The sequence below is a fragment of the Podarcis pityusensis genome (genome assembly GCF_964106645.2).
Source record: "Podarcis pityusensis genome assembly, chromosome: 17".
NCBI lineage: Eukaryota > Metazoa > Chordata > Lepidosauria > Squamata > Lacertidae > Podarcis > Podarcis pityusensis.
The window spans coordinates 34757194-34771493 of NC_138042.1; the positions used below are offsets into that span (position 1 = coordinate 34757194).

The 14300-nt window shown below is 44.4% G+C and overlaps 2 protein-coding genes across 2 annotated transcripts in view; one reads left to right on the top strand and one right to left on the bottom strand.

The window, feature by feature from the left end:
• Window positions 1–2861: 2861 nt before the first annotated feature.
• ACTL7A (actin like 7A) lies at window positions 2862–4696 on the top strand. The gene has a single exon (XM_080987518.1). It carries the CDS (start codon window positions 2976–2978, stop codon window positions 4200–4202), a length of 1227 nt encoding a protein of 408 aa, XP_080843644.1. The 5' UTR covers window positions 2862–2975; the 3' UTR covers window positions 4203–4696.
• A 1398-nt stretch (window positions 4697–6094) lies between these two features.
• The window catches only part of ELP1 (elongator acetyltransferase complex subunit 1), a 44533-nt gene continuing 36327 nt past the window's right edge, over window positions 6095–14300 (bottom strand). Inside the window, exons 32-37 of the mRNA XM_080986683.1 lie at window positions 13209–13322; window positions 11962–12073; window positions 10216–10343; window positions 8715–8869; window positions 7630–7708; window positions 6095–6863 (exon numbers count right to left, since the gene is read on the bottom strand). Of these exons, the coding sequence (XP_080842809.1) occupies window positions 6796–6863; window positions 7630–7708; window positions 8715–8869; window positions 10216–10343; window positions 11962–12073; window positions 13209–13322 (656 nt within the window). The 3' untranslated portion in view covers window positions 6095–6795. The remainder of the gene's footprint in view (window positions 6864–7629; window positions 7709–8714; window positions 8870–10215; window positions 10344–11961; window positions 12074–13208; window positions 13323–14300) is intronic.

A 14300-nucleotide genomic window follows, 5' to 3' on the forward strand; every position in this document is an offset into this window, starting at 1 on the left:
AGTAGGGCTGGGTGATAATCTGGTTTCCAACATCGTGATATATCACCATCTAAACATCGCAATATATCAATAGATCACTATGTCTGAAAAAAAGGATGGAGCTATGTAGAGACACTGGCTGGCTTCATGATTTTCCCTGCATTGTGATTTTTGGTGGCGCCTGCTCTTGTGATTCACTGCTCACTGCATGAGGCAGAGAAGAGTTAACGAACTGCAGGAATCAAGAGAAACATTGGCTGGCTTCACGGTTTCCCCCACATTGTGATTTTTGCATAGCACACATAAACACATTATGATTCGCGATACATTGCCAGGTCAGAAATTATGAAAATATCACCATACGGATTTCAAACTGGTTTTGGACAGGGCTGCCTTAAGCACATGTGGCGCCGGGGTGCAAAGATCCGCATGGTGCCCCCCCCCCGGTTGCCCAGTCCCAGCGCGCAGGAGGGTGGAGCCAACCGCCCGCCTCAGCGTCTCGCTGGCTCGGTCGCCCCCGAACTCACGGCGCAGAGCTGCCCGCAGCAGAAGAGCCTGCCGCAGCGCTCTAATGGACAGGTGGGCTCTTCCCCGGACTCAACTCTGACTCTGGACTCTCGGCCTGGTGCTCCTGAGAGCCCGGCGCCCGGGTGCCCTGCACCCCTAGCGCCTATCGGTAAGACGGCCCTGGTTTTGGATAATATATCAATATATCACCCAGACCTACCCTTCAGTACTTTGTAAGAAGATCTCAGAGATCAAATGACTGGCAGGGACACCTTTTAAACATCAAGAAGTCCCTTTTGAACCCTACCCTTCAGCAAGGGCCAGTGCCACCACCACACAGAGCTCCAAAGGCTCTTCCCAGATAGTCAATACAGGAGGATACCATACTTAATGGTATCAAAAGCTTTCAATGTGGGTGGGGAAACCCTACAGTCCTTTTGATGTTGGACTGCAACTCCTACCATCCTTGATCATTGGACATGCTGGCTGAGGCTCATGAGAGGTAGTCTATCAGGGTTCAGTAGTGCATGTATGCTATGTATGCCAGTTCCTGGACACAGATAATCAGGGCCAGAAAGCCAAAGGAGTTTCCATCTGAAAACATGGTTGCAAACCAGATGGGAAAGAGTACAGATAATCCGTTTCCTCCAGAACAACCTGGAGCTGGATCGCCACCACTCATTGAAGCAGCTTGCTCAAGTTAGTTCTGACTAGATCCCATTGAAAGCAATGGTCCTAACCACATCACAACTAACAACTTGGGTTGGGAGTCTGTAGAAGTGTAGAATTCTGAATAAATGCACGTAAGTTCAATCTGTTGGTTTAGTTTTCCAAAGAAGAGCCCAAAGGATAATTTCAAGTAACATAAACATTTAGGGGTGTGTTTTAAAATTACAAACTTGGACCAAATGAGTCCAACATAACTTACTCAAATACATTTAGGGTTGAAATTTGTGCTTTGATCATTCTGTTCGAAACAAGGTGTCAAAACAGTTTGAAAGGTGAAATTCCTCACCTGTTAACAACCACCCACATAGATATATTTTTTTACTAGGTTGTCAGTTCCAGCTACATTTTAGCTCAATGCTGGAAAGCTAGGTTGCTTTGCTTATAGCCCTGGCTATACAAAAGATGTCTGTTTCCTAGTAAAAAATCAATTTTGTGAAGAATGGCAAACATGCCGTAGTCCAGGAGTGGGTATTAGGCCGGTGGTGATCTATTGGTACATCGTTTGAGAAATTTGCAGTAGATCACCAAGCGGTTGACTCCTAATTATCTAACAACTAAAAATAATTTCACCCAGCCTGCAAAATTAGGTGGCTAACAAAATGCTTGCTGAGGGGAGTAGATTTTTGTATGGAAGAACTTACAAACTCGCTTCTAGTACCCATCTCAGATTCCTGGACTTGGCATGTTCCCATTCCTGAATTATTAGTGTATTTCCATCTGGGACACACTTATGCCCTTGGCTCTGTTTGGTGGACCTCAGGATTCTAGTGTGACATGGGGGAACCAAGTAGATCCTGTAAGCCCGAACCCCTCTTAAAGGCCATGTTGGTAACCCAAAAGGGCCTGATAAGGCCATTGGGTCTTTTCCCCAATATCCCTGTTATCCTATAAGAGATCAAGATGCTTAAAGAGGGGGTTAACTGAGTATTCTGAGGTATACAGTTTCACATTGTATTCCTAAGGCTATTCCACAGATGTTAGCTGTAAGCCAGAACACTTAATAACTAATATACCAGACCTTTGCTCATTTTCATACTGAACCATCGACAAGGCATATCTACAACATGCCCAATAAATTACAAATCAAATAAGAGTACCAGCAATTGTTAATTTCTTTTGGCAAACCCCAAATTGACCTTAATTCTGCCAGGAGCTTGTCCTACACTTGAGTAGGACCCTGGTAGAGACACATGCCTGACTGGTATGTTCTCTCCCTTCTGGTTGTTCGGGAGCTTCAAAAGCTTCTGCCCAAACATCACAGCGACCGATGCCAACAGACATTGGCACACTTAGGGATCTGCAGAGTCTTCGCAGTTGCGTGACAGACCTCAGCAACTCAGCATTTTGGCTAATCTACTTTATTTACATATAAACACACACGGAGCACTGCAACATGGCTCCCTCTCTCCAGCATCAGACAGCAAAGAGAAAAAGAACAAAGGACAATAGTCCCACTTCACGGAACACGGTAACACAAACATCCTGTCTTCGTCACTTCCCACTCCATGGAGTCAAAACATAAACCATCATGTGATAGACAAAAATCCCATGACTGCAATCATGGAGCAGGAATTCTAACAAATTCCTCCAGTGCAGATGCATATTATGACCATTTCCTGCTTGCGTCTGCAAGGTGGATGATGTCATAATGCACAATGCCAGTGTCATCAGGGTTCTGAAACCCACTGTGGACATCGCCGCTTGTTTGAAATGGAGCCCAGCACCTAGAGAATGAGCGTAAATGAGAAACGAGACAGAAAATGTCTAGCCGAGGAAGTGCAAGTTCTGGTTCCGTGCCGCTGAAAAGGGGGCCACTTATGAAGCCTGGCTCAGCCAGGGCTAGAGATGAAGGGGAGGCAACTCCAAGGATGGTGGTGAAGGAGACCAGAGCTGTCGTCGTAGACATTGGTACTGGCTCCTGCAAGTGTGGGTTTGCTGGGGAACTCAAGCCAAGCCATGTGGTCTCCTCGACTGTGGGCAAGCATATCCAAGAGACGGCAAAAACGGGAGACAACAGGAAAGAGACTTTTGTCGGCAGAGAACTTCGAGATGCAGGAATACCCCTGAAGCTTGTGAACCCTTTGAGACATGGGATCATAGTGGACTGGGATACTGTTCAAGACATGTGGGAATATCTTTTCCTGAAGGAGATGAAGATTCGGCCGGAGGAGCACGCGGTCCTAGTATCTGATCCGCCCCTGAGCCCTACCACCAACAGAGAAAAATACGCAGAAATGCTCTTTGAGAGCTTTTGCACTCCTGCCATGCACATCGCTTACCAATCTAGATTGTCCATGTATTCCTATGGCAAGACGTCGGGTCTAGTCGTAGAGAGCGGTCACGGTGTTTCCTACGTGGTCCCCATTTATGAAGGCTACACCATGCCTAGCATTACTGAAAGGGTCGACTATGCTGGGTCCGATGTCACACAACACCTCATGAAGTTATTAAATGACTCCGTGAACTTGTTCACAGAGAGAGACTGGCCCATTCTGGAAGATATCAAAGAGAACCACTGCTTCACTTCCGTGGACTTCCAACAGGAGACAACAGCACCTTCCAGGAAATACGAGATGGAATATGAGCTTCCTGACGGGCAAACCATCATTATCGGCAAAGAGAGATTCCTGTGCTCCGAAATACTCTTCAAGCCCTCCTTGATAAACTCGCAGCAGCTGGGCCTGCCTCTCCTCACCATGACTTCCCTCAATAAGTGCGATGTCACGCTGAAAAAGAACCTGATGGGCAACATCTTGTTGTGTGGGGGCTGTACAATGCTTAAGGGCTTTGCTGACCGATTCCAGAGAGAGCTGATTAAAATGTGCCCAAATGACAACCCCATTTCATCAGCTGCTGCTGAGAGGAAAACGTCTGTGTGGACTGGAGGCTCCATCTTGGCCTCCCTTAAGGCTTTCCAGCAGCTCTGGGTTTATAGGAAAGAATATGAAGAACGAGGTCCTTTTTACATCTACAGGAAATGTTTCTGAGCTCCCATCAGTGATTAAACTCTTACACACACACACACACACACACACACACACACACACACACACCTCAAGTTAGATGCAGAGAGGCTAAAGAAGTCTCACACCCGCTTTTCTGTTAGTACCCATCAAAAAGTTACTTGATCTGTGAGCACTAATGGACTGCTTACTTTCCGTTCTCCCTGTATTAAAAGCCCATAGTAAACACTCTGCAGTTATAACAAAGTGGTTTTCCATTTCTTGACACAAAGCGGCACAGCAAATTTGCGCATAGGTAAGGCCTTCCTGCTGGATCCACGTTCTCAGGAAGCAAATGTAGCATCGGGCTGGATTTCTGTCTTATAGAAGAAACGGAAAACTGGAATTATTTTGCCTTACGTTCCAAACGGTAATGGAGTTGAACATGAAAACACTGCCTGCTATGCCAACATCTTTCAAATATTTTTGCTTGGGAAAAGGGACGAGCTTTTTCACTTATAAAATGTGTTAAGTGTGAATTAGTCAAAAGTTGTGTTCCTTTCAGGGATGCCTTACTTCTTTTCTAGCTTGAGAATAGCAGTGCAGAGCGAAACAAACAAAAGTTGCTATATCAATATAGCATTTACACACGCACACAATCAGGCATAATCCAGCACTGCAATCCTATACACACACTTAGGTAAAGGTAAAGGTACCCCTGACCGTAAGGTCCAGTCGCAGACAACTCTGGGGTTGCGACGCTCATCTCGCTTTACTGGCTGAGGGAGCCGACGACGTTTGTACGCAGACAGCTTCCAGGTCGTGTGGCCAGAATGACTAAGCCGCTGCTGGCAAACCAGAGCAGCATGCGGAAACGCCGTTTACCTTCCCACCGGAGCAGTACCTATTTATCTACTTGCACTTTGACGTACTTTCGAACTGCTAGATGGGCAGGAGCAGGGACCAAGCAACAGGAGCTCACCCCGTCGCGGGGATTCGAACCGCCAACCTTCCGATCGGCAAGCCCTAGGCTCTGTGGTTTAGACCACAGCGCCACCCGCACACACTTACCTGGGAGTAAATGCCATTGAACTAAATGGAATTTGGTTCTGAGTAGGCATGCGCAGAATTTATGTTGCTGAAAGCCCTACTCTTAACTAAAAACTTGAGGCATACTTTCTTCGTTTTAGTAAGAGAGTTTTCTTTTTATTGTGGGCAGAGAGAATTATCCACCTTCAGAGAGAAGTCCCTCTAATAATTCTGCCCCCGGCCTCATGTTTTGATTTCATTGAATTACCGTATTGGCCCGAATATAAGCCGCAGCTTTAAAATTGGAGTTGTCCTTTGATGCTATGGCCTGTTGGCTACGCAAATAAAGTCCTTGTTGTTGTTGTTTAAAATTGGGGGGGGGGAGAGGAAAAAATACCCGAATATAAGCCTCACTTTAACTTTTCATGGTCGGAAATTGGGGGGAAAGTGTGGCTTATATTCGGGCCACCACGGTATATGTTTTTCATTTATTACGGACCTGGAGACAAGGACTACCTTTAGGCACCAATCAAAACAGGTGTCCCCAGGTGTAGTCAGAGGGAACATAATGCAGCCACTTTGCTGAAGTTGAGCTGGCCTGGATTGAGGCAGTGCCTGGATGAGAGAGCACAAGGGAATCCCACGAATGTCACCTGGAGTACCGTGAAGGCGATATAAAAATATTAGTATTATTTTTAAATTTAAAAAAACCACACAAATAAATACATAGTGTAAGATTTTAGTTTTGCTACTAGAAAACATCTTTCCATAAAAGGATTACGTGCTCCATTGATTCATCAGCTTTTCCATGGAGATTCCCCCCCCCCCCAAAAAAAAAGGAAATGCAGGTACTAAAGTTTGTTCACAAAGAACAGAAGAACCAAAAGATACAGAGACCCAGAATGGGAAAAGGTGACAATGAAACTTTAATAGCCCCTCTTTCTCCTTGATTTTGAGAAAAAGGGGCAGCTCCTATAAATATTTTGTCAAAACATGGTATTTCAAGGTTAGCGTATGATAATCCACCATCAGATACTCAGTTGATACAGCTGTGGTGTGTTTGTACCAGGAGTGCTGTGCTCTTGAGGGAATTACAAAGCGTATCTGGTTCAGTGGGTGCTTCACTTTTGCTATGCAGGGTAACTGATGTCCGTATTTGAGTTTGAGTTGGGTGTCCTTAAAAGACGCAGAGAAGTTGCCATTCAGCCTAGAAAACCACAATGCAACTAAGGTGCAGTTCTGCTTTCAAGTTTTAAAAGATTGTTTTGTGATATCCACTGCCAAAAAAGGGACCAAAGAGCAAAAAAATGTTGTTTTGAGTCAACAATTTTAAATAAACAGATGTTGCCTGCTTGTTTTGCAGAGGCTTTTGTGTTTGGTTGTCCAGGTAATCCATCTGAACTCAGCAGCAGGAGAAAAGAGGAGGAAGGAAGGCAGCCCATAACTTAGAGCTATGTAACAAGGCAGGTCAGCACTGACTTTGGCCTGCCAATCCCTTGTCAGTTCAGTATACATGATCAGCTGCAAGATCTGGAGAAGGCACATATTTCAGAATCTGAAGACACAGAAATACAGGCGCTCAGTCCATCTAACAGCTTCAGGGTCTAGATTATTGGAGAAGGTTCAGTTTCCACTGGATGCTTTTGTTGAGTTTGGGAGGTATAAAGAATTCAGGATCTAGGAGAGAGGGGGAAACAAAAGACAATACTAATAGTTATAAACAAAAATAAGCAGGCAAGCAATTGCATTTTACATGTAGTATGGGGATTGCAGAAACTGAAAGGAGATGCAAATGCCAAACCCTCACAATAACATTTTTAAAAAAAAGAAAAGGGGGGGGGAGAGAAGGAACTTTGTGAGAATGAAAATCATTCCTACAATTCCACCTGCTATTGGAGGCATACTTAAAATGAGTCAATGAAGAGTATAAAAATCTGGCATTCCTGTTTTTAATCTCATTTATTTGTGATCAGCACAGATGGTTTCTGGAACTTTACTGAATGGTAAGCATATTTAATCAAGATCAATCACCAAAAAACTCTGTGTGGTTTACATAATATCAAATATTCATTACAAACACCAATAAAACCAAGCAGTATAGATAATGAAATTACATGGTATGAATTGTTTTATTTACTTATCAGCATTTTTATAGAAACAGAACATAATCTGAGTCACAACTCAGTAGGGGATCAGCTCCGGAACCAGTTTTGAATGCTAGGAGCCAGCTCAGGAATATATGAAGAAATAAAGAAGAGTGCCTCTGAGCATGTGTAGCGTATGTTCCCTCAGCTCTCAAAATCAGAAGCAGCTTCCTCCATACCCTTTGGTATTAGAGGGTTTCCAGTCAAACAAGTTTTCACTTATATGTATACAGAAATTAAATGCTGAATTCAATCACAGTAACAATTGATTTGTGCAGTGTATAATTTCTCTCACCCACCTTGTGATGCTGGAGGCATTGTCTTTTGCTGATTGTAGGCAGCGCTTATGCTATTGGCAGTTGAATTGGGACCCAGGATCTAAAATCGCAAGGATAGGCAAGTGGAGCAATTAGTCTGTGGCTCACTAAACATGCAACGCTAAGCCCAGCCACGGTTTAGTGAGCCCTACTGCTGCCATGCTACCCAGGGCTGAGCTGTGGTTTTGCTCCGCATTATGTCTGAACCCAGGTTCGTGGTTTGACTCCTCCAGACAGATCACGAGCTATAAACCCAAGAACAGGTCTGGGTTACAGCTCATGGTTTCTCTGGAGTTGAGCCCTGGTTCACACTATATGCTGAGCCAAGCCAAACCATGGTTTAGCCCTGGGTAGCACAGCACAGCACAGCACAGAAATGACCAGGAAGAAGCAAATTGCTGACAGACTCCTCTCTTCGAATCGGCATATTCATATAGTCATTCAAAGTCATCGTTTGGCTTAACGCTACGTCAATCAGGTCTATGTCTAACAATGAAATTACCCTAACAAGTGGGGGTCGTTTTATACACGGATAGTGCATGGGGTGGTCATTTGATTGGTTGCTGCCACGGCTGTCAGCGGCTATCGGGCGTGTTATTGGTTGCTGTGTGCGTCAAGGGCTGGTCTTGATTGGTTGACGCTGCGGCAATACGGTGGGTGATTGGCAGCTTCTGCCGGCGAGGGAACAGACGAGAGGCTGATTTTCCGCCGCGTGCGGGTGAGCCATTTCCAGCAACCCCCCCCAAAAGAGTTCAACAACTCTGAGCCATCTCCCCTCCATTTTCTTAAATTTGAGTCCCCCAAAATAAGGGGTGTCTTATACATGGGGGCGTCTTATACACAGAAAAATATGGTAATTGCTCCCTCTGGATAGTCCTTGTCAACACCGTGATAATTGAGAGAGCATGCCAGATCAGAGCCCTGTGACTACTTTTTTTCTTCAAAATGAAAAGTGGTGAGCTGCGGTTTTAGTAATGAACCAACAAGGCTGCCAGCAGCCTTTAGCCCCTTGTGCTATAAGCAAAAGCAGACAAGACAAAGTAGTGATTACTCAGTTAAATTTGTACCGAGTTGGCTGGGATCTGCTGCAGATCTGGTGTCCAGATTTCAAGGAGGGATTGCTCCACCATGCGAAGGGTCTCCTCAAAGGCTTGCTGCAACTCCTGGGCTCGCCCGTCATAGCCAAAGAGGACGAGATGTTTTAAAAGGCTGTGTATCTCACCTTGGGAAGAAATTAAAGCCCCATGCCCCAATTATTATAAGTTAAAACTGAAATTCTTTAATTGTGGGGGATAATACACAAAGATGCCCTCCAAACTCAGCCTGGAAGTACCACAAGACTTAGGGAAGCTTTTAATGTTTAATAAACTATTGTATTTTAATATTCTGTTGGAAGCCGCCCAGAATGGCTGGGGAAACCCAGCCAGATGGGAGGGGTATAAATAATATATTATTATTATTTATTCCACAGAATCCCCCTCTCTCTTGGGCCCGCACAAAATGAGCACCTATTCCTTTCCTCTGGAAAATAAAAGGGTCTGGGGGCCTCTGCAGGACCTATTCCCTTCAGGGGCATTCCAATCCCCATCCCTGAATATTCAGGTTTCCTTTTAATAAACAACAATAGGAGCCTTTTGCTCAATGAGAAAGACAGGAAGTGCAAACTGCCTTGTACCCTACTGATCAGTAAGAAGCAAACAACTTTTAATGTTCAGGCCAAATATGTCAATGGCTCTGGCACTTCAAACATTTGATATATTTTCCTAAGTCTACTTAATAAGTTAAATATGTTGAGAATGTATTCTAGTGATGAAGGCAAACCAAGAAAAAAAAGGGGGGAACGTGGGTATCACTATTATTTTAACATACAGTGGTACCTCGGGTTAAGTACTTAATTTGTTCCGGAGGTCTGTTCTTAACCTGAAACTGTTCTTAACCTGAAGCACCACTTTAGCTAATGGGGCTTCCTGCTGCCGCTGTGCCACCGCTGCACAATTTCTGTTCTCATCCTGAAGCAAAGTTCTTAACCTGAAGCACTATTTCTGGGTTAGCGGAGTCTGTAACCTGAAGGGTATGTAACCTGAAGCATATGTAACCCGAGGTACCACTGTAAAGGACTACGTCCTGACATGTCACAAGCTATGGGTGCTCATCTTCAGGGAATATTGAGAACAATAAAAGAGAGAAAGTTCAACACCTCAAAATTCAGGCTTCTTCACTGAGTTAGCTACCCTGTGTCAGGTTTTCATTGTTAACCTCTTCAGAGTAGCTTTAAATCACAATTATCCAGCAGCGACATGAACGTTGGCCTCAGTACTCCAGGATCCATGCATTTTTGTTTTACTCACTTTGTTATTGGCCATTCTGTCATTTAGGCTTATCCATTAATGAAGGCAGCCTATAATTCAGAGCCGCTGCATTTAGAAACTCTCTCTGGAAATTATTAATTCCTTTCTCTTTGTGGGGGTCCCGTTCCCCACTCCCCCCCGAACCCAGGCTTTTTCAGAATCGGTTCTGAGCCTCTTCCTTCAGACAGCATCCAAAGTTTGAAGAACCTTAGTGACTAACCTTTTAGATTGTCAATACTCCGGACTATTTCCCCTAAAACTTCCAGGAGCGCAACATCCTCTAAGGGGCTCCCTTCCTTGAGGCTGTGTTTCTTACGCTCTGCCTTGCGACGGTTCTTTGACGAGCGTCTACAATAAATGAAATGCCATGAAACATCTATACACAACAGTGAAGTTGGAGTTCTTTGGGGGCAGTTTTTTCTCCTCAAATTTGGGTCCCTAGCTGTTGTTGGGACTACAACTCCCATCATCCCTAGCTAGCAGGACCTGTGGACATGGATGGTGGGAGTTGTAGTCCAACAACAGCTATGGACCCAAATTTGAAAAAAAATCTGTTTTACGAGGAGGAAATAAGAGGGAAACCATAAATGGAAAGGCAGATTGAGGAGAGCTTGGTTTTGTTGTCAATACCTCCACATGTACTGCGGAAAGCTAGCATTTTAGGAAGAAGCTAGACCCTGTTGTCTGGCTGTTCTAGTTTTTTTATGTGAAAGGATACTGGTTTTAGGAAATGGGTGGTAAGGAGAAGTATTCCATCATGTGCACCTATAGGCAGGCTGAAGTGGTATAGCCTTGAGCAGAGTTTCCCAAACTTTGGTCTCCAGCTACCAAATTCCCATCATCCCTGTCCACTGGTCCTACTAGCTAGGGATGATGGGAGTTGTAGTCCAAAAACAACTGGAGACTCAATTTTGGGAAACCCTGGACAAGACGGTTTTACTGCTTAAGTGAGAACTAGCTTTTAGTTTCAACCTCTTGTTGCTATTTACCTGTCCCTCTATTTTCCCACCACCACTGAAGATTCAACGTCTGGGGTAAAAAGGCAGGATCATCAGTATCAGAAGCTCTACTGAAATCTGTGCAAGAGAGAGCAGTGATGACCCACCCATCTTATGTATTTATATGGGGCTACCTTTGAAGGTGACCCGGAAACTACAACTAATCCAGAATGCAGCAGTTAGACTGGTGACTGGGAGCAGCCGCCGAGACCACATAATACCGGTCTTGAAAGACCTACATTGGCTCCCAGTATGTTTATGAGAAAAATTCAAAGTGTTGGTGCTGACCTTGAAAGCCCTAAACAGCCTCGGTCCAGTATATCTGAAGGAGCGTCTCCACCCCCCATCATTCTACCCGGACACTGAGGTCCAGCACCGAGGGCCTTCTGGCGGTTCCATCACTGTGAGAAGCCAAGTTACAGGGAACCAGGCAGAGGGCCTTCTCGGTAGTGGCGCCCTCCCTGTGGAACACCCTCCCACCAGATGTCAAAGAGAACAACAAATACCAGACTTTTAGAAGTCATCTGAAGGCAGCCCTGTTTAGGGAAGCTTTTAATTGTTTGAGACAAGTGGGGAGCATGTATTTTACCATACAACCCAAGTATATAGTCAGACTCCATAATAAACTCAGTACCACCTAACAGCAATACTTTCACACTTACAGTGTGTGTGCTTGGTCGTTATCAGCACGACACAGCGAAGAGAGATGTAACATTGAAATTACACATACACTTCTGAAAACAATGTTCCTTACAGGTGAAATTAGGCAACCGTTCAGGTTAAAACGTTGCAAGGATGAAGCAATGACTTTGTGGCCTGCTTGGTGAACAAAGCCCTAATGCAGATGATCAAATAAATGGGATCTGCAAAAGAGAACCAGGCACAACCTCCATTTGTGCAAACGTAATTCCCGACCTTCCCACTTGAACCAGGCCGTTGAAAAGCTGATGTGAGGGCAAAGTACATACGCAGATATTCTCGAGTTACTGTGAGTGTATTTGGAACTCGCGTCGCTAGCTGTCACCATGCTGCTGGCGTCAGAAAAGAGATCCGATTCTGGGCAGTTTGGCAATTCGAGATCTGAAAAAGTCAGTCACCTGAATCAAGAGGAGAAAGAACAAAACATCCCCCATACCGCCTCCTAAATCCTCCCCACAACAGCACCGTATTTTTCGCTCTATAAGATGCACCAGACCACAAAACGCACCTAGTTTTTGGAGGAGGAAAACAAGAAAAAAAAATATTCTGAATCTCAGAAGCCAGAACAGCAAGAGGGATCCCTGCGCAGTGAAAGCAGCAATCCCTCTCGCTGTTCTGGCTTCTGTGATAGCTGCGCAGCCTGCATTCGCTCCATAAGACGCACACACATTTCCCCTTACGTTTTAGGAGGGAAAAAGTGAGTCTTATAGAGCAAAAAATACGGTATTTCTATGACACCTAGCAATGTCTGACGGGCCTTTTTCTCCAAAACAATTCTGCCAGGCAGCTAGTTATTGCTGTTCCATCTCACAAACGGAAGCCCAAGCGGGGACAGAGTGACTTTGCAAAGGCGCTCCACAAGTGAGCCGTGATTTGAACCTGGGACGAAATTGATTTGATATAATCACAGACTTGCAATTCAAACTTTGACTTCCATGGTGCTAGTCTGTAAGAACATACACTGACTCCTTGCTGCTATATGGCTTATCCAGTTCAGCCTCCTCTTCCCAACAGTGACCACCCATATGCCTCTGGGAAGCTGATGAAGAAGACGAAGAAGAATAAGAAGAGTTTGGATTTGATACCCCGCTTTATCACTACTGGAAGGAGTCTCAAAGCGGCTAACCTTCTCCTTTCCCTTCTTCTCCCACAACAAACACTCTGTGAGGTGAGTGAGGCTGAGAGACTTCAGAGAAGTGTGACTGGCCCAAGGTCACCCAGCAGCTGCATGTGGAGGAGCGGAGACGCGAACCCGGTTCACCAGATTACGAGTCTACCGCTCTTAACCACTACACCACACTGGCTCCCTATGAACATGGCATAGAGGCAACAGCGACCCTCTCCACCCAGTTGTTTATTCCTAGCACCAGGCATTCAGGAGATAATATTGCCTGTGAACCTGGAGGCAGCACGAGTAGTAGCCATTGATAGCCTTATCTTACATGACTAGGTCTATATCAAAATACATCTTGAGCCCAGGAGCTAATCTGTGGCAGGACACAAGACCATTGCATACCCAGCGTCTCATTTCGGGCTTGCTGCTTCAGCTCTCTGACCACAGAAAGGCGCTTCTGATGGCAAGAAAATGCTGCTTTCTGAGTCTCCAGGAACGCCAAATGATTTTTCTGAACTATTGAGGGCGACAACAGGGGAAGAAGCATTTTGCAGTAAAACTGACGCAGGCACATTAAAAACTTTGTCTAAGCAAGGAAAAACTCCATATCAAGAAGACAGCACTGTACAAGCTTAAGGCAGATTGTCAAGGTGAATCTTCCCTGGTGTACGCACCTTATCCTGGCACCCAGAAAGCTAGCGTATCAGCACAATCACGGTCTTATTTTTTTTATTACATTTATTCATTGCTTTTCAGAAAGGTGTCTCTCAAAGTGGCTTACACAAACCCATAAAATGCAAATCATGTGAGAACCAAATACACTGAAAAAACAAGGGAATAGGCGGAACGGCAGATGAAACTACTTGACTATGCAGAGATGGTGAGATTGGCTGGGAAAATCAGAAATCAGGAGGATCAAAACTTCAGAAGAGAATGGGACAAATATCAATTATATTTAAAAGAACACTGTAAACACTTGAACACTTTGGCAGGCTTTGAATAACTCTTGCAACGTTACAAAGGTTTTGGATATATTGGAGGACTAAAATGCGGATGAACTATAATACGCAGTTGATTAAGATATTTAAAGGCCCTCTACAAAGGTCATGCGGTGTGAAGAGACACAAAGTAATCAAGGAAGGGTTTAGGGGGAAGTCGACTCTTTAAATATTTGGAAATGAATATATATTGTTATTGTATAAGTTTGTTATTTTTGGAAAATTAATAAAATATTATATATATATATATATATATATATATATATATATATTAATAATAAATTTTATTTATACCCCGCCCTCCCCAGCCAAGACCGGGCTCAGGGCGGCTATTCAAAGGACCCAGGGTGGGGAGGAGGGAAGTTCTAAGATTCGGAAGAATCTTGTTTTATTTTTAAAAAAATGTTTTTAAATGTTAATTGTGTGATCTATTTTGTAAAACCAATAAAAACTATTTCCAAAAAAAGAAGAAAAAAAAAACAAGGGGTGAAATTAC